The sequence below is a fragment of the Pangasianodon hypophthalmus genome, chromosome 28 (assembly GCF_027358585.1).
Source record: "Pangasianodon hypophthalmus isolate fPanHyp1 chromosome 28, fPanHyp1.pri, whole genome shotgun sequence".
Classification (NCBI taxonomy): Eukaryota; Metazoa; Chordata; class Actinopteri; order Siluriformes; family Pangasiidae; genus Pangasianodon; species Pangasianodon hypophthalmus.
Window position 1 is genome coordinate 8,547,311 of NC_069737.1, and position 23,144 is coordinate 8,570,454.

At 38.3% G+C, this 23,144-nt stretch overlaps 1 protein-coding gene across 2 annotated transcripts; it reads left to right on the plus strand.

Annotated features, from left to right (window-relative positions):
• Window positions 1-1,727: 1,727 nt before the first annotated feature.
• Window positions 1,728-22,035, plus strand: LOC113544437 (exportin-5). Of its 2 annotated transcripts, none has more exons than XM_053231109.1 (32): window positions 1,728-2,002; window positions 2,961-3,082; window positions 3,167-3,239; window positions 3,942-4,079; window positions 4,244-4,426; window positions 4,690-4,716; window positions 4,823-5,008; window positions 6,111-6,187; window positions 7,344-7,440; window positions 7,524-7,607; window positions 7,696-7,821; window positions 7,899-7,989; window positions 8,075-8,203; window positions 9,330-9,445; window positions 9,660-9,812; window positions 10,353-10,394; window positions 10,807-10,896; window positions 11,104-11,303; window positions 12,969-13,068; window positions 13,654-13,835; window positions 15,229-15,329; window positions 15,419-15,515; window positions 16,004-16,139; window positions 16,834-16,932; window positions 17,123-17,169; window positions 18,827-18,930; window positions 19,024-19,083; window positions 19,702-19,799; window positions 20,028-20,135; window positions 20,254-20,391; window positions 20,897-21,061; window positions 21,446-22,035. In XM_053231109.1, exons 1-32 carry the CDS (start codon window positions 1,901-1,903, stop codon window positions 21,593-21,595), a joined length of 3,621 nt encoding a protein of 1,206 aa, XP_053087084.1. In that variant the 5' UTR covers window positions 1,728-1,900; the 3' UTR covers window positions 21,596-22,035. The 2 variants fall into 2 exon arrangements, with proteins under 2 accessions (XP_053087084.1, XP_053087083.1); XM_053231108.1 differs by having other exon boundaries at window positions 1,729-2,002; window positions 9,657-9,812.
• Window positions 22,036-23,144: the final 1,109 nt, after the last annotated feature.

Here is a 23,144-nt window from a genome sequence, read left to right on the forward strand (position 1 = left end):
ATATATAGACAGATAGACAGACAGCTAGAGAGAATGAGATAGATAGATAGACAGACAGAGAGATAGACAGAAAGAGAGATAGACAGACAGATAGAAAGAGAGTAAGAGAGATAGACAGATAGATAGATAGAGAGACAGAGAGATAGACAGAAAGAGAGATAGACAGACAGATAGAAAGAGTAAGAGAGATAGAGAGATACCCTCTGCATGTTAAGACTACAGATGAAGGGGCGAGGCGAGCAGCAGCACTGGCCTGCACTGACGCTGTCTCAGCTCCTCACGCTGCTGTCTGAGAGCCTGAGCTGTGTGTCCCTGCAGCTCGCTCAGCTCTGACTGCTGGACACGTACGTTAATGTGCAGCTTCCAGATCTGCAGGTTGAAGTGAATAAATGAGCTGAAGAGCTGCTGGATGGTTGCAGAGGAGAGAACATCACACTGTGTGTTAAATGTTACAGAGAGAACCTCGCCTTCAATCCTTTTATACTTAGTGTTTCAATAAAAGTCACGGTGGATTTATTTGTGGCATCAGTACGCTGCTTATAAAACACCGTGAGAGAAGTGTTATTATGTTGTGCTTATGTTCTCATGGCCTGGTGTAATCAAGCACACACACACACACACACACACGCACACACACACTCTACCAGTCTGCAGTGAAGCAGTACTGTGCAGGACTGTTACTAATTATTTCATTACAGAGATCATATAAACAAACAAACGAATAAGTAATTACACAAATATATGATACTTAAAATAATGTGTTCAATGTTAATATATTATAATGAATCAAAAGGGTAAAGTATTAAGTGAGACTGAATGAATGAATGAATGAATGAATGAATGAATAAATAAATAAATAAATAAATATTGCATTTAAATTGCATTTAAAATGTAAATGGATTTTAGCAATAATTTAAACAAACATAAATAAATACATGTTAACTAAATGCTGAATTAAATATCTATGTACTTTAATACATTTAAAGGAAAAATAGAGTAGAGAGATAGACAAATATATAGATAGGAATATATGAATATGAAATGAATATTTTAAAACAAGCACACAAATAAATAAATAAATAAATAAATAAACAGCAATAGTTTAACAAATAAATAAATGTTACTTCAATATTGAATTGAATATTAATTAGATATGTACTATAATGAATTAAAAGGGTTTAATTTAATGACATAATAAATAAATAAATAAATGACTTAAAAATACTAATATATTACAACAACAATGGATTGTTTAAATAAGTAAGCTATAAATAAATAAACAATCTAATAAATAAATAAATAAATAAATAAATAAATAAATAAATAGGTTATTAAATAAAAAATAAATAAATAAACAAATAAATAAATGTCTTAATATATTATAATGACAATGATATTTGTTTAAATAAATAAGTTATAAATAAACAAACAAACAAATAAATAAACAAGCTGTTAAATAAATAAATAAATACCCATATATTCTAATGATAATAAATATCTGCTAACTCTGTTTTTTAATACATACATTATTATGAATAATAAACATTTGAATACATTAGTAAGTAAATAATTGGGCTGTTCTTTTGCAGTAAAAGTTAGAGGTGAATAAAACTGTTAAATGCGTTAATGGGGAGATGTTAGTGCAGCGCGCGCGCCTCCATGCGGTCATTATCTCTCCTCCACTCATCAGTCCACTGTGCAGCATGACGCTCTTCAGAATGGCGTCCCACAGAGAACTCCATTTCCCATGATTCCGCGGGCGGCCCGGCGCTGCTGCTGCTGCTGCTACTGCAGCTGCATGCACGCTGTTGCACAGCTCCTCCGTTAAAGCACCGTGTAAGCGCGTGCAGCTAGCTGGATTAGCTCGGTGAGCGGGGCAGGTGGCGCGGGTGCAGCAGGCATGGCAGAGCCGGTGGCCGCGATGTGCGAGCAGCTCATTAAGGCTGTGACCGTCATGATGGACGCGGAATCCAATCAGCGGTACCGCCTGGAGGCTCTGAAGGTACCGGGAGAGGGCGAAGGGGAGACGCGATTAGCTACACGGCTAACAGCGTCTGGCTAACCGGCGAGCTGAGCGCTGCTGCCTGGCTAAAGCTAACGTTTTAGCAGCAACATTTAGCCGCGCTCCAAAGCACTCACTAAACCACAGTCTGCTTAATTAAATGAACATAGTTAGCTTTAAAGCTAAGTGTGTTACACTGTTAGCCGACCTAGCTGTTATCATTCAAACAGCTAATAGCTAACAGAGCTGATTTATCACATGGACTGGATGTCTCGTTAGCTAACTACACATCTGCCTGTGACTGCTTCCTAAACGGCTTCTTTTTCCCTCCTCCAGTGCACTATATAGTGTGAGGAGTGCTGATGTACGCGCCCTGTATAGTGCACCTTATAGATAATCCGAGGTGATTTGGGATTCAGGCAGTATCTCGCCTGCTCTTTGATATGAACTGTTCATCTTTCTGTAGAGGTGTTGCGGTTTGAACTTTCCCCGGTGTGATATTCTAGTCTAAAAATATCAAGGTGTCACCGTATTAGTGGACCATTTAAAAACACACAAGGCTGTAGTGAAAATTAAAAAGAATATTTATTATGAAATCTTTGTACAAAACTTGTTTGTATGACAAAAAAGAGAGATAAAATCCCCCAGTTTTTCTAGTTTTAAAGAATATTTTGAGAATGACTTTCCCATAAAATCTCATTGTCAGTATTTATCCTGTTGAAATTATAAAAGGGATGAGAACCACTGGAGAAAGAAACTTGGATTTTAAAATAAATAAATAAATAAATAAAGCACCGTAACAACCCTAGCTATATATTCAGATTTGTAGCTGAGTTATAGCATTTATATATATATATATATATATATATATATATATATATATATATATATATATATATATATATATATATATATATATAAAATATTTCAGTTAATATTATTTCATCTTCTGTTTCAGTTTTGTGAGGAATTCAAAGAAAAGTGTCTGTATTGTATACCATGTGGCCTTCAGTTAGCAGACAAATCCCAGGCCGCGGTGGTGAGACATTTTGGTCTACAAATACTGGAGCATGTTATAAAGTAAGTAAGACTTTAAATATACATCGTAGAAGAAAATATTTCTGTATAAACTATACACTGATGGTCCGTATGTTGTGTAACCAGGTTTCAGTGGAACAACATGCCACAGCAAGAGAAAGTCCATTTGAAAGACTGCACCATGGAGATGCTGACCAGCGTGAGTAGTGAACAGGGTTGCCAGGTCACGGCAAACTTTCCAGCCCAACTATAAACTCCACAAACGCACAGCAAGACCTGAGCCCAGAAATGTTGATGGTCACTATAATGGAACAGGGACAATATGATTTGTTTGGTCAGAAAACATTTTTTAGTCACTTGCTATAAAAAAAAATATACGAAAACAGCCTCCTGTTCTGTCGCGTCCTCCTGATCTTTTGTTTTGCTTTATTTGAAAAAGAAACACGTTTCGCAAAAGCTGCGTTGTCATAGCTGTCATTTCAGTCTAGACCGCTTTTCTCAGCATGATGACTTCGCCAGCTTACCCACGCAAAAAAAAAGATTCCGACCTGAATCACTGTCATATCTGTTCACTTTTCCCTTCAACACAAATGGATCTGTAGAATTACTGTATTTCACAGATACACAGTGTGCACTTACACTTTCCCTTTATTTGCTCATTTTTGCAGAAGTTGATTATATTTTTAGGTATTTGGTTTAAAACAAGAGCTTGATGACCGTACATTATGATTAAAGTATCACCGGCAGATTTCTTTTTTTCCTCTGGTATAACCTTGTCCAAAACTAGAACAATCTGGCAACCTTGATGTGTGACGGCTCTTTGAATTCCCATTGCTAGTAGAAGTGCGTGATTTTATATATGATGTATTGCGAGCAATAATCAGTCTATGTATTTCCTTAGGGAACGTATCCCATCTTGGAGGAGGAGAGTCATATTAAAGACGCTCTGTCGAGGATTGTGGTGGAGATGATCAAGAGAGAGTGGCCTCAGCAGTGGCCAGATATGCTGAAAGAGATGGAAACACTCACTACATATGGGGTATGTGATATTTATAAGCTCGGTTATTGCCTGAATGCTTCCTCACATTGTGCTGCTCTAATGCTTCAAAATTCTGCTGTTATCATTTACATGTAAAGATGTAGATGGAGCATCTTTCCCGGGCTTTAATAACGTGTACGTTTCATGTTTCTTTTCTCGGTCAGGACACGCAGACGGAGCTGGTGATGCTGATCCTGCTGCGGCTGGCCGAGGACGTGATCACGTTCCAGACTCTTCCCCAGCAGCGCCGTAGAGACATCCAACACACACTAACGCAGAACATGGACAGCATCTTCAACTTCCTCCTGACCATTCTGCAGCAGCACGTCGACGAGTACAGGAAACTGGTACTGGTGATATTATAGCGGGTTTGATATTTTTGAGCTAAAGGAGTCACCAAAAGGTGACGTATAGGTCGAAGTTCGGACCCGTTTTTTTTTTTTTTTTTTTTTTATAAAAAGGTCACTGTTGCAGCAGTCGAAGTTATAACTCCGATCTTATCATTAATAGATTTCATAAAACCTTTTAGACTTTTTTGCAGCTAGCAGAAGTTAGACTGCACTCCTTTTGTTGTTCATCATGTTTGAATCGTCTCTCTTTTGTTCCTCAGAAAATAATTCCAGGACAGGAGTTAAAGGTACAGCTTGTGTTCTCACTGATTTGCTTTTCAATTACAGATGAATAATGTACTTTGGCATGGCGTCACACTATTTAATAAAATAATGTTCCTTTACTTTTATTAGGCCAAAGCTCATTGTCGAGTCGGCGTGACCACCTTAAACACTCTGGCCGGCTACATAGACTGGGTTGCGCTGGTTCACATCACAAACAACAGCTGCCATTTACTAGAGATCCTGTGCTTACTCCTGAGTGAACCAGAGCTTCAGCTGGAGGCTGCTGAGTGTCTGCTCATTGCGATCAGCAGGAAAGTGAGTGGCTCTTTCATTACCACAGTGCCACTGTGTTCTTTAGCTTGTTAATATTTCATACAAAACATATAACACGTTGAGTATACACTCACAGACCACTGTGTATTAGGAACATCTGTGCACCTGATTGTCTTTGCAATCAGCCAATCAGTTGATTGTGGCAGCAGCACAATGCATAAAACAGTTTACGTTCAAACATAAAACTTCGAAGACATCGAACGGGAAATGAATGTGATCTCATTGACCGCGGTATTGTTGTTGGTGCTGGTTTGAGTATTTCGGAAATTTCTTAGGATTTTCACACACATCAGTCTCTAGAGTTTACACAGAATGGTGTGACAAATAAAAAATTGGTAATGAGAGAGGTCAGCCTTGGATTGAAAGGCAGCCAGACAGGTTCAAGCTGACAGGAAGGCTACAGTCGCTCAAATAAGCGCTCTTTACAACCGTGGTGAGCAGAAAAGAATCTCAACACGCATGAACTTTGAATCCTAAGGTAGTTTGGCTACAATATCAGAAGAACATATTTGGGTTTCAATCCTCTTAGCCAAGAGCAGGAATCTGAAGTGACAGTGATCACAGACTCACCCACACTGGACAGCTGACTATTTTTAATAAACACTGGCTATTATTTCCTGATTAGATAAATGCATGAAGGTACAGATGTTCCTAGTAAAGTATACAGTATATAATAAAGTGTATAATACAATTTACAATATACATTACAGTCGATATGTTTTATGTCTATATGGGGTCATGAGTGCAGATCCTGTGGTTTGCACCCATATAAGTTTTTTCTGTCTCTCTCTCTCTCTCTCTCTCTCTCTCTCTCTCTCTCTGCATGCAAGTATAGATATGTTCTTGTGGTTTAACTTGCTTGATTAGTAAGTAGAGTCTGTAGTGTACAATATGAAGTGCTGTTTGCTTATGTGTAGTTTTTTAAAGATAACAGGGACTCGTGAGCAGTATATGGATATATTTATGGATATATGGAATTCGAAACGTAAAAGAGAGAAACAAACCAAAAACATGGCTATGTGTTACAGAATATTACACATTTAACGTGTATTAACTGTGAGTGTGATTTTTGCCGCCTCTGCAGGGCAAACTGGAAGACAGGAAGCCATTCATGGTGCTCTTTGATGACGTGGCCATGCACTACATCTTGTCGGCCGCCCAGTAAGTCTTAACCGCTCTTTGTAATGCGCTTTTGAGGAATCGTTTAAACATGTGAGAAGGCCTGGGAAAACCCTTGACATTTTCCACTGTAGCTAATTCTGAAATACACACATTTTCCTGAACACACTTTCTCTTCTGCGTGTATCTCAACCACAAGTAAAGTTCAAGCATTTTAAAGTGAAGTTACTTCCAAAAATGAAAAGGGAGAAAACTGTGGTTAGAAAATTGTGTTTATAGATTTTTATTCTATCTCTGCTGAAAGGCATCAACACAGTGATTGTCTAAAATCAGCTGCTATATACGGATTTAATTAGCATTTCATTTAACATTTTCATTTGACTGTAAGCATTATCCATATCTGTCTCTCTAGTCACATTTCTTGAAGTAAATCAGTCACAGCATTTGCTGAACACAAACCTCATCACCACTCTGACTCGCTCGCTGTACACTGCTGAACTACATCAGTGCTGGAATACATGAATAGGTCAATGCTGAAATACGTCAGTACATAAGTGCTGAAATATGCGAGTGCTGAAGTGCTGAAATACGTGAGTGGTGCCGAAATATGTCAGTAGTGCCGAGATACATCAGTGCCGAGATACGTCAGTATGTCAGTGATGAGATACGTCAGTATGTCAGTGATGAGATACGTCAGTATGTCAGTGATGAGGTAATCACTGATTAATCTAGTCATTTTTGTTTTTTGGCTAAATTTCCATTTTTTTTTTTATTAGCATTCAAACACTGCCATCTCTCCACTAGTATTGTGTGTGAGCATCTCAGATAATTTGATTGCTATTTCGACTGTTTACCAACTGACTCTATTAAGCTACCATGCTATGGTATGTACCTAGAAACCTGATCACTGCACAAGCTAGCAATTAATAATCATCTTTAAGCCGACATACATATTGTAGCCATGCTGTTAAACTCCATATCTAGCTAACTTGGTCTTTGCTTACAGCCTAGGCAAGTTTAGAAAGTTAATTAAATCATTTCTACATATTGGTGAAATATATTTGGTTTTGGTAAATTACAGTTGTCAAAGTCTGTTCGGCAGAAATAAAAACAACTTTACTCTGACGGGTTTTCCCAGACTGACACACACACATAGAAACACACACATCACTAGTCGTTTTTGTCCTTTTCGCTGTAGATCAGTGGAAGTGGGGCTCAGCGAGATGAGATACACCTTCCTGAAGAGGTTATGTCAGGTGCTATGTGCTCTAGGCAGTCAGCTCTGTGCCTTAGTGGTAAGTGTGTTCTTTGGATGACATTTTGTATCATCGTTCATGTTATTATCATTACATGGGAACTGATGGTTGTGTTGGTTTAGGGCTCGCCTGCAGAAGTGGAGGTTCCTGCTAACCTGAATAAATACATGGAAGCATTCCTCGCCTTCACTACTCACCCCAGTCAGGTAAACTGCCAAGATGGCTGCAAACAAATATGCTCTTGAGCCGTGAAATGAAATGAAATGAATCGAACTAACGATGCTGTGCAAACAGTTTCTTAGATCTTGCACTCAGACCACCTGGGGAAACATGTTCAGACATGAAGTTTTATCTAAGGAGCCTGTTGTTATACAGATGGCTGTTAAATATTTAAACGCAACCATGACCAACCTTGTGAAGGTGAGTGAAAAATCATTCACTGACCTACCGTTTCCCAAAGGTTTGTGCGCTGTAGCGATTTGTTTTTTCCCTTGCAGTTGGGATTCCCATCGAAGAACGACAGCCCGGCTTGTGAATACGCCCGTGTGGACTTCGACAGCGACGAGGACTTCAATGCTTTCTTTCATTGTAAGCAGATTGCTTATTAGCTGTAGGGATTGTGTAGGGATTGGATTGTGCACTTTTTATGATGGAAATAATCTTTCTTTTACAGCTTTTCGGGCCCAGCAGGGTGACGTTATTCGTCATTCTTGTAAGATTGCTCCTCTTGAAGCCTTCCAGATTGCTGGGGAATGGTTACAGTATCAGATCAACTCAGCCCTCAACACTGGAAATGCTCTGTGTGAGTTTAAACTTTGACCATCGTGGACGTTTCATGTCAAACCCTGCCCACTTGGTAACTGTTGCTATGTCCATTGTGTCTTTTGAGTCCAGCATGTGAAGTATGAAGGTATATTGCCATGTGAAAGTCATAATTTCTTTCAAATAGAGACAAGAAGGTCTCCGTAAGGCTTTTAAAGGCTTCATCCATTACATCACAACCTATCAGTGTAGTAACGTGATACAAACATGAAAGAGTCAAAAAAGTCAACAGTCAGTGCAGGTGACATGAAAATGGAAAAAAAAATGTGTGATTTTATGAATTTTAAGGATAAAATGCAGGTTCTAGGTTCTAAAACCTTGTGAATGTCAGCCGTGTCTACTTCCAGTTGCTAAATGATTGGCCAATCAGTGTTTAGGGGAGGGGTTTTGCGAAGGTCGATATAAAAAGATATTTATTACATTTCCTGTTGTTAAATCTGTTTCTCTATAACTCTGTTACTCTATTTCTATTGTTAAAATCAATGCCAGAATTCAAACGGTCGCATAGAGAAGCAGAATAATATTTTTACTTGTTTTGAATAGTGTTTTGAGAAGGAGTAAGTGGTAGTAAATATCGCAGAATATTGTTACTGCAAAACCGTCTTGGTATGTTAGATCTAATCGAATATCTTTTGAAATATCTAGCGCTTCCAGTAAAACAACGCTGCCTGGACTTTGTGATTTCATTTCAGCTCATGAAGCCATTGCAACCCGATTAGGCAAAATCAGCTTTTTTCGAAATGAAAGTTTGCTGCCCATAAGTGCACCATATGAAACGTGTGACTAATTTGGAAAGTTTCCGGACGGAGCTAGCTAGCATGTTTCTGAGAAATCAACTAGGTTTGTAAGACAAGTTTGCTGTTCTGGTTTCTGCCTTTGATCACATAGATTATGTCTGCTGGGGGTCAGGTTTTTTTATTAAAGTCGTTTCTTAAATTATTCTAACCAGCGCATATATATATAATATAATATAATTTTCTCCCCTGCAAGCTTGTTTTAGATGAGTGGGTTTCACCTATTACGTATTTAAGAAGATGCCTTACACAAATGGTTTGAACTGAGAGAATATCGAGAGACTATAATCCCTGATCTGGTCTTTTATAAAGCTAAAACAGGAGAAGGGATGTGCTCGACGTTTTCGCCCGCAGCTGTGAAGTGGGAAGCCATGACCTTTTTCACAGAGAGTGTGATGGGACAGCTTTTTAAAGTCCTGGATAAGGAGGTATAACCCATCTATCTCCCATTAATTAACACACCATCACACAATTTTCTACTTGCCTTCATTGAAAGACTGGACTGTATACAAGCTTGTGTTGTAAATGCAGTTTGTATTAGGGAATACCTTGCTATTATTGTTTTGGAAGAGGCTGTTTGTGAAGTGAAGCACTTGTTCACACATGCTCTGTTCCTTTCCTGCTTATCCTACTGACTAGAAGCTGCCTGTTGATCAAGGCATGGAGCTGCTGCACGCCGTAGTGAACTACGAGACGCGGGATCCCGTCATCCTGTCCTGCATCCTCACCAACCTGTCCACCCTCTTCCCCTTTGTCTTGCATCGCCCAGAAGTTCTACCTCAAGTGTTCTTTAAGGTAAGATAATTCCCCACGTTAACATGTACTCATTAGCACTGCACTCATAATATGCAACGTATATTTCATCCCATTAAAATGTCTACATAGTTCAAAGAAACTAAAAGTTATTGTCCAGTTAACTTAATAATAATTTCCAACACTCTTCAGATTTCAATTCATATCTTCACTTTTGCTTTTATGATTGTAATTACTTACTGTAACATACTGCGCAGATATGTTTAGGGAAATAGCTGATATAGAACCAAAAGTCCAGGGGGTGGAGCTGGATCTGATTCAACTGCACCTATAAGCCTAACCCTAACTCACACTATGCTGTACAACACGAACAACACACATAACACATTTATCCACATGGACTTGACTCCAGTCCCTGGAATTTTTTTTTGCTGGACTCGGCCCAGGTAGGAGGAGCTGGAATCAGGTCCGACTCCACCCCATGGACTTTTGATTCTGTAGCGAGGGTTAATCAGATATAAGGCGGATTGTAGGTATGTGTAATGTAATTTAATGTATTTTTCTTTTTCGTGTTGCTTAAAGCTGTTTCCTGCTATCACATTCGAACTGGTTGAAGAAAGCAAGGTAAGAGTTCATGTAAATGTATAAAGGTGTTTTTTGTTTTTTTTTTTCTTTCCTCCCTTCATGTTGAGTTTGCTTCAGTGAAATTATATCACCATATTTGCTTAACATTTTATCATGGTTCATAATATCGTGATGCTGTACTTAAAATAGATTAAAATATTACATTACAAAAATATTGATATCATGATCACATTGAAATATTGTCATTAACCCTGTGTTCTGTTTAGATGAGCAGAACACAGGGTTAATGACAATATTTCAGTGTGATCATGATATCAATATTTTTTATGTTGAATATCATGAGATCTTGTATTTGAGCACATACTTGTTCATTACACTGATTTTGGGAAACCCCGTATCGTTGTTGGGTGTGTGTGGGATTTCAGGGCTTAATGATACGCCAATATTTCAGGCTCCTCGAACCCGAGCGGTGAAGAACGTCAGAAGACATGCCTGCTCATCCATCATCAAGATGTGTCGAGATTATCCAGAGTTTATACTGGTAAACAATGGACCTGTAGCCAGATTTGATCCTTTTTCTAACAATAGATGCAAAACACCAAGGAAAAATGTTAGCTACATATTCTTTAATATTCCACCATCACTGATCAAAGACAAATGTGTTATGTAAATCAATATGAAACCATAAAAACAACAGGAAATAGAAAAAAAAAACTGGATGATCTACCAGCATATTTCTTTCTTATAGCCCTGCTTTGACATGCTTTACACTCGAGTGAAGGAGCTCTTCTCCAATGAGCTGCTGCTGACTCAGATGGAGAAGTGTGCACTCATGGAGGCCCTGGTGCTGATCAGCAACCAGTTTAAAGACTACAACAAGCAGAAAGCCTTCTTAGTGGAGCTCGTGGGCCCTGTAACGGCACGCTGGCTCTCCGAGGAGATGCGCAGGTACAGGTCACGCTGGAGATAATAATTATTAAAGGGTTTGAGTGACCTTTAATTCAGATAGGAGGTGCGCTTGGACTATAGTGTTACAATTATTGTGATGAGTGATATTCGTTTTAGAAATTCAACGGAATATACAGTGGTTTGCATATGTATTCACCCCCTTGATCTTTTCCACGTGTGTTGTTACAGCCTGGAAATGAAATGGACATTAATTAGGATTATATATGTCATGACTCATGTAGAAAAAATTCAAGATTTTGTTATAAAAATGATCCTTAAATTTGAACGTTCCAACAGAGCACCATTAAATCCATTATTTAAAAAAACAGAAAGAATATGGCACACCCTCTACTGCCTAGAGCAGGCCGTCCACTAAAAGCCAGTGACCAGGTAAAGCAGGTATTCGTCAGAGAAGCAGTTATACTTATGTATCAGAATCAGAATCATTTTATTCGCCATGTATATTTACATGTATTAGGAATTTTTTTTTGGGTGTTTGGTCACAACACGATACATTCAACACAGACAACACAGCACAATTATCATTCTAATATACAAATATTACACCTAATATACAAATATTACACCTTAAGTGGAAAATGGTAGGCTCAGTTGTAATTTCCGTTACAGTGGAGATAGAAATAGCAGCTGGATGCAGTTCAGGGTGCATTAAGCAGATTAGAACAATCGTGATATATATAATAAATAAGAGCAATTTATTATGTAGTAATAACAATATCAATCAATAATATATTTGATAAATAGTATTATTTATTAATAATAATTAAAACAATAATGTTTTTATTATTAATAATAATAACTTGTTAAAGAATTAAAAATAATTTAAAGACAAAATAATAATAATATGAATAATAATAATAATAAAATGCAAGTATCTAGTGCAGGAACCAGGAATACATTTATTCGTACATTAAAACATTTAGTGCTTGTTACTGGCAGGTCAGCATGATAGTGATTCCCGATTCCTGATTAATAACAGAAATTGCCAGTGGAAAGAAGCTGTATGGATGGCGTGCAGTTTTTGTTATCAGAGAGCGGAATCGCTTTTCCTGATGGCGGATTTTGGATTTGGTAATTAGCAGGGTGGGAGGTGTGTCTGATGATTCTTCCTGCTCGCCTCTTTGTCCTGCCGATGTCCTGGTCTTCAAGTGATGATAGACTGCAGCCGATTATTCTCTCAGCGGCCTTGATAGGGCATTGCAGCTTCCTCTTTTCTCTAGAGGACGCTGCACCAAACCAGATAGCGTTAGCAGACGTAGTGACAAATTATTTACAGATAAATAAATTTTGCAACCTATATCGATTATTGATTTTACCCTGCACTGGATTATTTGGTGACTTTCTTCATGACATATAATCCAAATTAGGTTCAGGATTTAACACTGCATAAGGGGGTGAATACTTGCGCAAGGCACTGTATTATGTGTATTCTGGAGAACAACAATAACCAGTATTTTTCCTGAATTGGCCTACCTTTAAATATTAATTAGTCATTCATTAGAATAAACATATTAGTCAGGCAATGTAATCAGCTAAGGCTTTGTCTAGATCCATTAAATCCAACGGCAGTGAAAATTAATTCTTGTGTTGTTTTTATTTTTTTCCCTTCGCTTTTAAATGGCTCATATCTGCTCCTCGTTGCAGCGTATTGTCAGATCCAGCAAGCTTTATTACGTTTATTGGTGCTGATCAGGCCAACAGTGAACCCGGCGCTGAGGATCAGATGGGAATCAACAGGTCAAGGGTAAATCTGAGCCATCCACATTATATCACTAATGTATTCTGAGTAGTAGGAGTGGGCAATGTGGCAAAAATATCATATTTCAATACTTTAACGATATGTATGATGATCTGTAGGTTTCTGAAAATTCAATGCAGTGGTGTTACATTTAATTAAAAACCTGTAAAAACTGAGATTGGTGATTTAAATATATAAAAAATAATGTTATGGTCCATGTACAAAAATATTCTAAAAGATAATGTGATATGCACAATAGCTAGGAAAATTATATAGTGACATAATTTATGAAAATATTGATATTTTCTAGCTCTTCTGAATAAGCAATAGTATTTTTGGTTTATTGTTTCTAATCAGCAATTAAAAGATTAACACTCAGTGTGTGTTTAAGGAGTATACGGATATATTTTGTTTGAAGGCGTATAGGTTTGAAATTGTGATTTCCATATTGCACTAAGTAATCATGATTATTAACATCATTATTAAATGATTATTAACATCACTACTAAATAACTGTACAGTTTATTTTTAGATTTAGATCAGCCAGTTTGCTCCATAGTGGCTAACTGATCGTTTCGTGTCCACTCTCAGGTTAGTTTTTGTGTGTACACCATTCTGGGCGTGGTGAAGCGAGCACGCTGGCCTGCGGATGTGGAGGAAGCCAAAGCCGGGGGTTTCATAGTGGGCTACTCTCCTGCTGGAGCGGCCATCTACAGAAACCCCTCCACAGAGCCCCTGCTGGCGCTGCTTCCCAATCTGCTCACCCTCATCAGGTACGATGTCTGTCTGGCGTTAAGCCAGCGTGAGCAGCTGGTCAGAAATGGCCCTGATTGATAACACTGAGTCCTGATTACAATCATTTATAGGTATCCGGGTATAATAATGTCCAGATGATGCAACCTAGAAAGAGATATGAAGGGTGTTTCTCATTTCTGTAATTGAAATTCCTTGTTTTCTTTCCTTGGCCCTTTCTTCCGAGGACACAAGCAAGGAAAGAACTTAGTGAAACGAAGGAGGGAGATAAGGAAGACGCCAAGTGAAACATTTGCCAAATTAAATGTTTTACTCGTTGAAGCGTCACTTTAAATCTACATTACTCATCGATGGCTTTTGCCCAGATGTATTACCTGTCAGCGGGCTCATACGATAAATGCTTGATTCTAATTGGTCAGAAGGTATTGATTAATTTTCTATAGCAGCAGCCAGACAGTAGTTTTGGATGCAAGGTTTATATTAATGCGCTCGTTCTTATACGTTGTTGTTTCTATAGTAACAACTTACACAAGAACCTGTATGATAGACGTTTGTAAAGCTGTAAGTAAGGTTTTCAGCGCCCGGTAATTGGACGACGATTAAACAGAGCAAATGTACGACATGAAATGTTTTTTTTTTTTTTATTGAATTAATTTCAATTGCTGGCAAATTTCGGCGGCAGGGGTATAAAGCATTTTAATCAACATGCTACTAAAACACACTAATAATCATCTTCAGGGTGATGGCAGTAACTCCGCTTTGCATCAGGTCACATTACCCCATCATTGATTATTAACTATCACAGCATGTCCTCACTGTGTTATTGCTTGCTTATTTCCAATTAAAATTATCTATCTATCTATCTCATATATATATATATATATATATATATATATATATATATATATATATATATATATATATATATATATATATATATATATATATATAGATAGATAGATAGATAGATAGATAGATACAAGATTCAAGATACAAGATTTTATCTTTGATTTTGACGTCTCATGTGGCAATGTTTCGTGGAAATGATTGCATTGACTTTGAGAGTCTTTTTAATTTTATTTTTTATTGGATTGATTGGACTTTTGGGGGGATTTGGAGAATTTATGCCATAGGCTTTCATCCTATGGTAGAGTTATATAGTTGTTGGAAGTACCTGTCTATCCTCTGAAAGCCTTCTAAATGTCTCTGAGCTCTTTTAAACAATTGTTAACATCCTTAAAGATGAGATTATATGACTAGCTATCATCAGTTAGAGTACACAAATAAATAAATAGGTAGGTAGGTAAATAAACAGTAACTATCCTTCATGTACCATACCAGGACTTACCAGCATGCTGTAATTCAAGTGCCTCAAATTCTATATATATTCTATATATCAAATTCTCATTTCAGGACCCACAACAGCTTATTTCTACCAGAGAACCTATCTCGGCTCAGCGAGACCTTCAGCCGGGCGTATGATGTCATGGACGTGGAGAAGAATCTCATTTTAGGTACGTGGTAAATGTCTTCGGCAATGTGATGATGTATTTATAGATGTAGATATGAATAAAAGTTCTCAAAACCAATCCTCTTCCCAAAGGAATCCCCCAGCAACTGTTGGACGTGTACGACTCTCCGGTGTACAGAAGCGCACTAGAGCGGATGCAAGGCTTCTTCTGCACACTCTATGACAACTGGTGAGAAAATCTGAACCCGCTCTCCCTACACCGCAAGCACATTTTAACTTGCTAAGTAGATAATCAGCTGGCTTACTAACTAGCTAGTGCACTAATTAGCTAGAAGAATAAAGTAATGGCGTTACATCATCCATAAAAAGATGGAGTAGTTGGCTACATGAAACTATTCAAATGTAAATAAATGAACAGCTCCTTCTGCCAGGTTATGATTGATTGATTGCTATTTTCTTTTCAAAACAGCACAAAGTGCCTTGTGGGCAATTTTGCCTCTAAATCTGAACAAGATCTTATTCTGCATTGGGTTTTGAGGGTGTTTGGTTTTTGGAGAGAGCATTGAACGGTTTTAGAAAGGCAGCTGCAGCAGACTTTGGCTACAATTTTAAGATGGGGATTCCCTCTAGATGAAATCAGAAGAGGAAGTCGACAGGGGAATTTTAAAACAGTCACAGCTTCTCATTAATATATTTTTTTCTCCCACTCTCTTGCAGTTACCATGTGCTAGGGCATGCTGGCCAGGCCTTGCTGCAGGACTTTTATACGATAGAGGGGTTGGCCGAACAGTTGGTAGGCACTGCCCTCATTCACCTGGAGCACGTTCCTGACCATCGGCTTCGCCCTTTGCTTCATATCCTTTTATGAAATCTCAAATGTCACTTCAGCGATCTACTAAACCATGGTGGACGTCATCTAACTTTATCATGTTGCACTTACTTGATCAGCCTTGGACTGCATATCAAGATCTTAACCCTAATGTTTCATTAAGGCCAAAATGATATAATACATATACTATAAGCAAATATATACACGTAATATACATATATACCTAATTCTGTCAGTGGAAAGTTCAGGCATAAAAAAAAAATCTATATGGCTCCAATAAATAGCCAAAATATAACTGTACACATTTAAGCATTGAGCTTAATATTTGAATAGCTGCATTATGTACATTAAAAGACCTCTGCTGAGAAGGTCCTTGATATTATTTTACAGTTAAAGTGTCTCTGGTTTCAAAAGGTTTTAAATGTAAAATGTTTACATCTCAGATATGATTTGTGATTTTGTCCTAAGAATAATGATTGTTAACAAAAGGCTAGTTAAAAACGAACGGTTTTTGTGAATAAGAAAGAAAAGTGATTTTAATCCTAGTTTTAATTAATGTGCTAGTGGTTTAAACTCTGAAAAGCACATCCTTTGCGTAGAACTGAACAGAATAGGGAGTTTAAAATGCTTTGTATAACATGCCTCGAATAGGAATGGAAGGTCAGATTTGAGCAACGTGTTTTTCAGCGTCATTCTGCCTTAATTTAATCTGTGATCACGGGTGTTCATGAAACCACTGGTCACTTCCTGTCCTCCAGAATATTACGAGAGTCTTCTCTGTCCACTGCTCGGCCTTCTGTTTTCTCACCTGCTGCAGGTAAGACTTTTAAGATTCCTTTTTCTGAAGGACTGTGAATATAAACTAGGAAGAAAATAGCATAGAAGTGTTGATGACAGGCAAGACTTTTACATTTTATACTGTAAATGGAGCTCACTGAACTTCATACAGAAATGTTTGTTTGTTTAATCCTGTTAAAGATCCACTGTTTATATGTTATCCTTCACAGAGACTGAACCTTCGGTGGCAGATCATCAACCAGAGGACTAGCATGTGGTGAGGGATTTGTTACATGATATCCATCACGCAGATCTGCCTTATCAGACCTTTTAAGAATTTTTTAAAAAATGAGCCTTCTTTTTAAATAAATAAAAATGGCAGACGAGTCAATCGACATATAAATCAGGAATAATTGACGTTTGCGAAGCTGTTTTTAAACTTTTCTATATTAACGGACGCCCTGCAAGCCCCGCCCCCATCCCCCCCCCCCCCCCCCAAACTCACACTAGTAGTGTTTTAGCTGGTGCTCTCGTCTCAACTCGATTTTCCTCATGCACTGATCCTGAGCTCTCTCTTTCTGTCAACATATACACACACTCCTCTCAAACCAGACAAGTGCTTATATTGTGAAAAGACTATATCAAAAATCTATCTTTGGTCTTATCTTAATATACACTCTCTATCCACTCCACTTTAATTGGAACATGTGGCAGCAGCGCAATGCATAAAATCATGCAGATACAGGTCAAGAGCTTGAGTTAATGTTCACATCAAACTTCAGAACGGGGAAAAGATGTGATCTGTGTGACTTTATCCGAGGCATGATTGTTGTTGCCAGATGGGCTGGTTTGAGTATTTTTAGAAACTGCTGATCTCCTGGGATTTACACACACAACAGTCTCTAGAGTTTACACAGAATGATGCGAAAAACGAAAGACATTGAGTGAGCAACAGTTCTGTGGGTGGAAACTCCTTGTTGATAAGAAGTCAGACAAAAATGGCCAGATTAGTTCAAGCTGCCAGGAAGGATATAGTAACTCTTATAATCCCTCTTTACAACCGTGGTTAGCAGAAAAGCATCTCAGCACGCACAAAACATGGAACCTTGAGGTGGATGGGCTACAACAGCAGAAGACCACACCAGGTTCCACTCCTGTCAGCCAAGAACAGGAATCTGAGGCTATCATGAACACAGATTCACAGAAACTGGACAGCTGAAGACTGGAAAAAGACCATGTGATAGTTGAAGGTTAGAAAAAAAAACTATCACATGGTCTTTTTCCAGTCTTCAGCTGTCCAGTTTCTGTGAATGTCTGTTCATGATAGCCTCAGATTCCTGTTCTTGGCTGACAGGAGTGGAACCTGATGAGGTCTTCTGTTGTTGTAGCCCATCCACCTCAAAGTTAGATGTGTTCTGAGATGCTTTTCTGCTCATCACGGTTGTAAAGAGTGCTTATTTGAGTTACTACAGACTTCCTGTCAGCTCAAACCATTCTGGTCATTCTCCTCTGATCTCTCTCATCAACAAGGTGTTTCAGTCTGCAGACCTTCTGCTCACAGGATGGTTTTTGATTTTCGCATCATTCTGTGTAAACTCTAGAGACTGTTGTGTGTGTAAATCCCAGGAGATCAGCAGTTTCTAAAAATACTCAAACCAGCCCATCTGGCACCAACAACCACGCCACAGTTAAAGTCACAGAGATCACTTTTTTTTTTTTTTCCCCCATTCTGATGGTTGATGTGAACATTAACTGAATCTCTTGACCTGCATCTGCGTGATTTTATGCACTGTTCTGCTGCCACGTGACTGGCTGATTAGATAACGGCATGAATGTACAAGTGTTCCTAATAAAGTGAACAGCGAGTGTACATTAGGCATTTTTCATGTATATTTCCATTCTGGTATTATAATAATTATTATTTTTTAATTCAGTGGTCCAGATGATGACGAGGCATATGAGGAGAATCAGGTGTCTCAGGAGATGCTGGAAGATCGGCTAGTGCGCTTGGCCACGCGAGAAGTCATGGATCTCCTCTGTGAGTGCCATATTTCTATAAACTCCTCTGTTTTTATACGCTAAAACACACCCGTTCTAAAATTTGTTTTGTTTTACACTTTTCCCTTGACAGGTGCATCGTGCATATCGAGAAAGATGCCTGAATCAGCAGCAAACAGAGAGGATGCAGATGGTAAGTTCATCTTAAAAACCCATGAATGAGTTTTAAACAGTTTAACAGTAAAGCTGCAGCATGAGGTTTTCTGACAGGGAAAATTGCCGTGTGTTTATAATTTTAAAATTTATTAGTAATGTACAAAAACACTTCAGGAGTGTCTCAATAACTTCACGTCATTGATTATTTTGCTATAACGGCACACCCCATCATATTTTAGTCTTTACCGTGTAACTTTCTACTTGCGCATTAGTAGGCACTGATTGTTATTCTGTTAAACTAAACTTTACCCCTCTGTATTAATGCACATAACTAGCTGAGTAGTTTGTCATACATTTGGGTTGACTTTGCAACCTGCGATTTTTAGATTACTGAGCTAGTAAGCACAGCATTAAGTTCCTTGCTAGCATTAGACTAACATCAGAATAACTGATGAGGAATAGGTGTGATGTTTTCTGATTTCTGTTATATCCATGAGACTTTTAGTAGCTGAATTTTATATGTACTGCAGCTAATGCAGCTGATTCAGAACTGTAGAGCTGCATACATGGGGGATAGAAGAGAAAATGAAAAGGATACTTGAGAGCACAACCCATCGTGGCACTCTTTTTTTTATTTTTATTTTTTATTTTTAAGGGGATGAGGAAATGATGGCAACCGATTCTTCTCAGCTAAATGCGTCACATGCTTCAGATGAGCTCACCGAACTGGGCAAGTGTCTCCTTAAACATGAGGTAAATTTCATCTCCTAACAGTTTTACTTTTATAGGGCTGTTAACTTACTTGTTTTACTTTCATTTCAAGTTAAACTTTGATTTATTTGAACATTTGTCTTCATGTCCATTGGGCTCCGTAACTGTAAGAGAGACCTATAAGATCGAATCTTCTAACCTGTTCTATACAGTTTAATGTCTTCTCTATTCTATCTTCTGATTTATTTTTATTATTTATTCCACCTTCAGGACATCTACATGAATCTGCTGGCTATCTCGTTTAACTCCCTGTCATGGAGGGACACCACTAACTGTCAGCGGGCCGCTACCCTGATCTGCTGGACTTTGCTGAGACAGGTACCAAAAAAATGGCCAAAAATTCACCTCACACACCTGATTTAAGAAAATGGATTCCTAAAAAGAGTGAGGAGTCCTGATAGCATGCCCCGGGTCATTTCGTTGCTGTTTTTCACAGGTGGTGGGTGCGAATTTGCTCCCAGATGCCGTGACGTGGCTGTACACCAGAGTGCTGAGCGGCCTGCAGATGCATGGCCAGCATGAGGGCTGCAACGCCGCACTAACGCAACTCGCCCTGCTCATCTATGATGCTCTGGTATGTTTCCCTTTTGAGAAATAGTGCTACAGATAATCAATTACTCTTCTTATTTGTGCCTGCTTTGTGACTACTCAGTAGTAGTTGCTTTTGAAATGAAATACTAACACTTTCATTTCAAAAGTGTTTTGGAAAACTTCCTAGTAAAAGGTTTTCTTATTTGTGTTTGCATTGTAGGGGAAAATCAAGAAAAGCTAGTCCTGCAGATTTGAGCATTTCCATGCATTAATGTTATCTAATATAATGAAAGCTAGTCAGAAATGCATTCGTTACATACGTGATCAGGAGAATTCTGTAATTTGCAGGAACATGTAGTACAGCTGGTTAGGGGAGACATTTTGTTTTCATATTAATTGGTTTTACATACATCAGATTCCCAAGTCCCATGTATCCAGGCCATCCTGTAAAATAGTGGAAAACTGTATCTTTGGTCATAAGTAGTGACAAGAGCAGTATGGATCCTTTTCCTCTAAACAATCCTGAACACCGTTTCTCACTCTCACAGCGGCCTCAATATGCAGAGCTGCGTTCCATCATGAACCAGATCCCCAATGTTCAACCTGACCTGCTAGAGCAGTTTGATCAGAAAACCATCAACCCTGCATCGCAGAAAGTTGGCGAAAAGAAGAGAAAAGACCAGTTTAAGAAGCTGATCGCAGGAGCTGTTGGGGTAAGACAAACACCACCCACAAGGGGGAGCCACTTCCTTTATAGTCTGTGTTGATTGTTCAATGGTGGACGTTCAGGCTCCACTGATTTCTCTTGTGTATATGGAAATGACCGTTTTGTTTGGGTCTGAGCCAACGCAACACAAAGCAAAACTTATGTAATGAAGAGAGTGCTAGCCAAACGCACAGTCATGGAGAGTAATTTATTTCCTGTTTCATCCCTGTGTATCAGAGCACCTATTTGCAATATCTGGGATTTTTATTTATTATTTTTTTTTTAACCATTAGGATCTTTCGAGTCAGGTTTTCTTGTTAGTCTTAATAATCAAGACTCAGACTTTCCTCTTTTCCCACGTACTGATGCTCGACTCTCTTCCTCTCTACAGAAACCTCTTGGGCAGCAGTTTAAGAAAGAGGTCCACATCCGAAACCTTCCCTCGCTCTTTAAGAAGGTGAAGCCTAACAAAGACATTGTGGCTAACAGCGAGAATGCTGGATTGGTCGCTCTCTTTTCACCTGAACATGATGATCATTAGGGATTTTTTTTTTTTTTTTTTTTAAAAACGAACACTTTATTACATCCTGCCTAACAAGCTGGGTGATATAAGAAGATGCTTTTTTTTTTTTTAAGTAGGTTACTATTTTATGTTGAACCACACAGGTATTAGAAGGAGATTTGAAGGAAAGAAAGAAAATGATGACAAATCCTTTCACACAGGAATGTAAAGCCGATATTCACTGTTCTCTCCAGTATAACCTGATGACATGGAAAAGTTCAGAAGCTACATTCCATCGTGTTCATTCACTTAGTGGAGGCTTTTTGTTTTTTTTTTTTGTTTTTTTTTTTGAACAACTTGAGTGAAACACTAATTGCAATGAATTGTTTGTGTACAGGAGGCAGTATGTAAAAAGTGTTGTGTTGGTTTCTATTTTGATGTTTTTAATAAATGTAGATTTGAAAGTCCACTAAGTATAATGCAGATTCTGAATGTTTTACTTTACTTAATGCTTTACCTTTCACACTTATAACATAAGCTGAGATTTATAATAACACATTATACAGTTCTTTTATATATGATACAGTTGAGTAGCAGCCAGGCTTGGGATACATGACGTAAATATCAAATTGATTTTCTGAGGCATTTCTATGATACACAATAGGTATCACAATCACACTTGCACATTCATTGCATAGTGCATAAAATCATGCAGATACAGGTCAAGAGCTTCAGTTAATGTTCACATCAAACATCAGAATGGGGAAAAGTGTGATCTGTGCCTTTAACCGTGGCATGGTCGTTGCTACCAGATGGGCTGCTTTGAGTATTTCTATAACTGCTGATCTCCTAGGAATTTCACACACAACAGTCTCTAGAGTTTACACAGAATGGTGTGAAAAAGCAAAAAACATCCTGTGAGCAGAGGATCTGCAGGCTGAAACACCTTGTTGATGATTGAGATCAGAGGAGAATGACCAGACTGGTTTGAGCTGACAGGAAGTCTATAGTAACTCAAATAAGCACTCTTTACAACCGTGGTGAGCAGAAAAGCATCTCAAAATGCACAAAACATCAAACCTTGAAGATGATGGGTTACAACAGCAGAAGACCACATCAGGTTCCACTCCTGTCAGCCAAGAACAAGAATCTGAGGCTATCATGGGCACAGACTCACCCAAACTGGACAGCTGAAGACTGGAATAAGACCATGTGATCTTCAACTTTCCAGTTTGGGTAGATTCAGTTTTAAAAGTAGCAGTAGGCGCAGAGTCTTTTAGTGGACTTGGAATGAAATCTTTAAAGGTACATTAGGTTATGATTTGTCTACATTTTGGCAAGGTTAGGGCTCTAACATTTAAATTTGAATCAGACCCGCAAGCACTGCCATGATATCACTCTCAAACAGACATTCAGCTGCCTGAAAGCCGTAACACTAAAGACCTGTCCTTTATTTGTAATGAGTCAAGATGCGGTATTAGCATGTTAGCATCATTAACTAAAAGATAGGGCATTCAGCTGCTTGAAAGGCAAATTATAGCAATATAAACGTCGAAAAATTAGCTCATAATGATTTCAAAGCTTTATA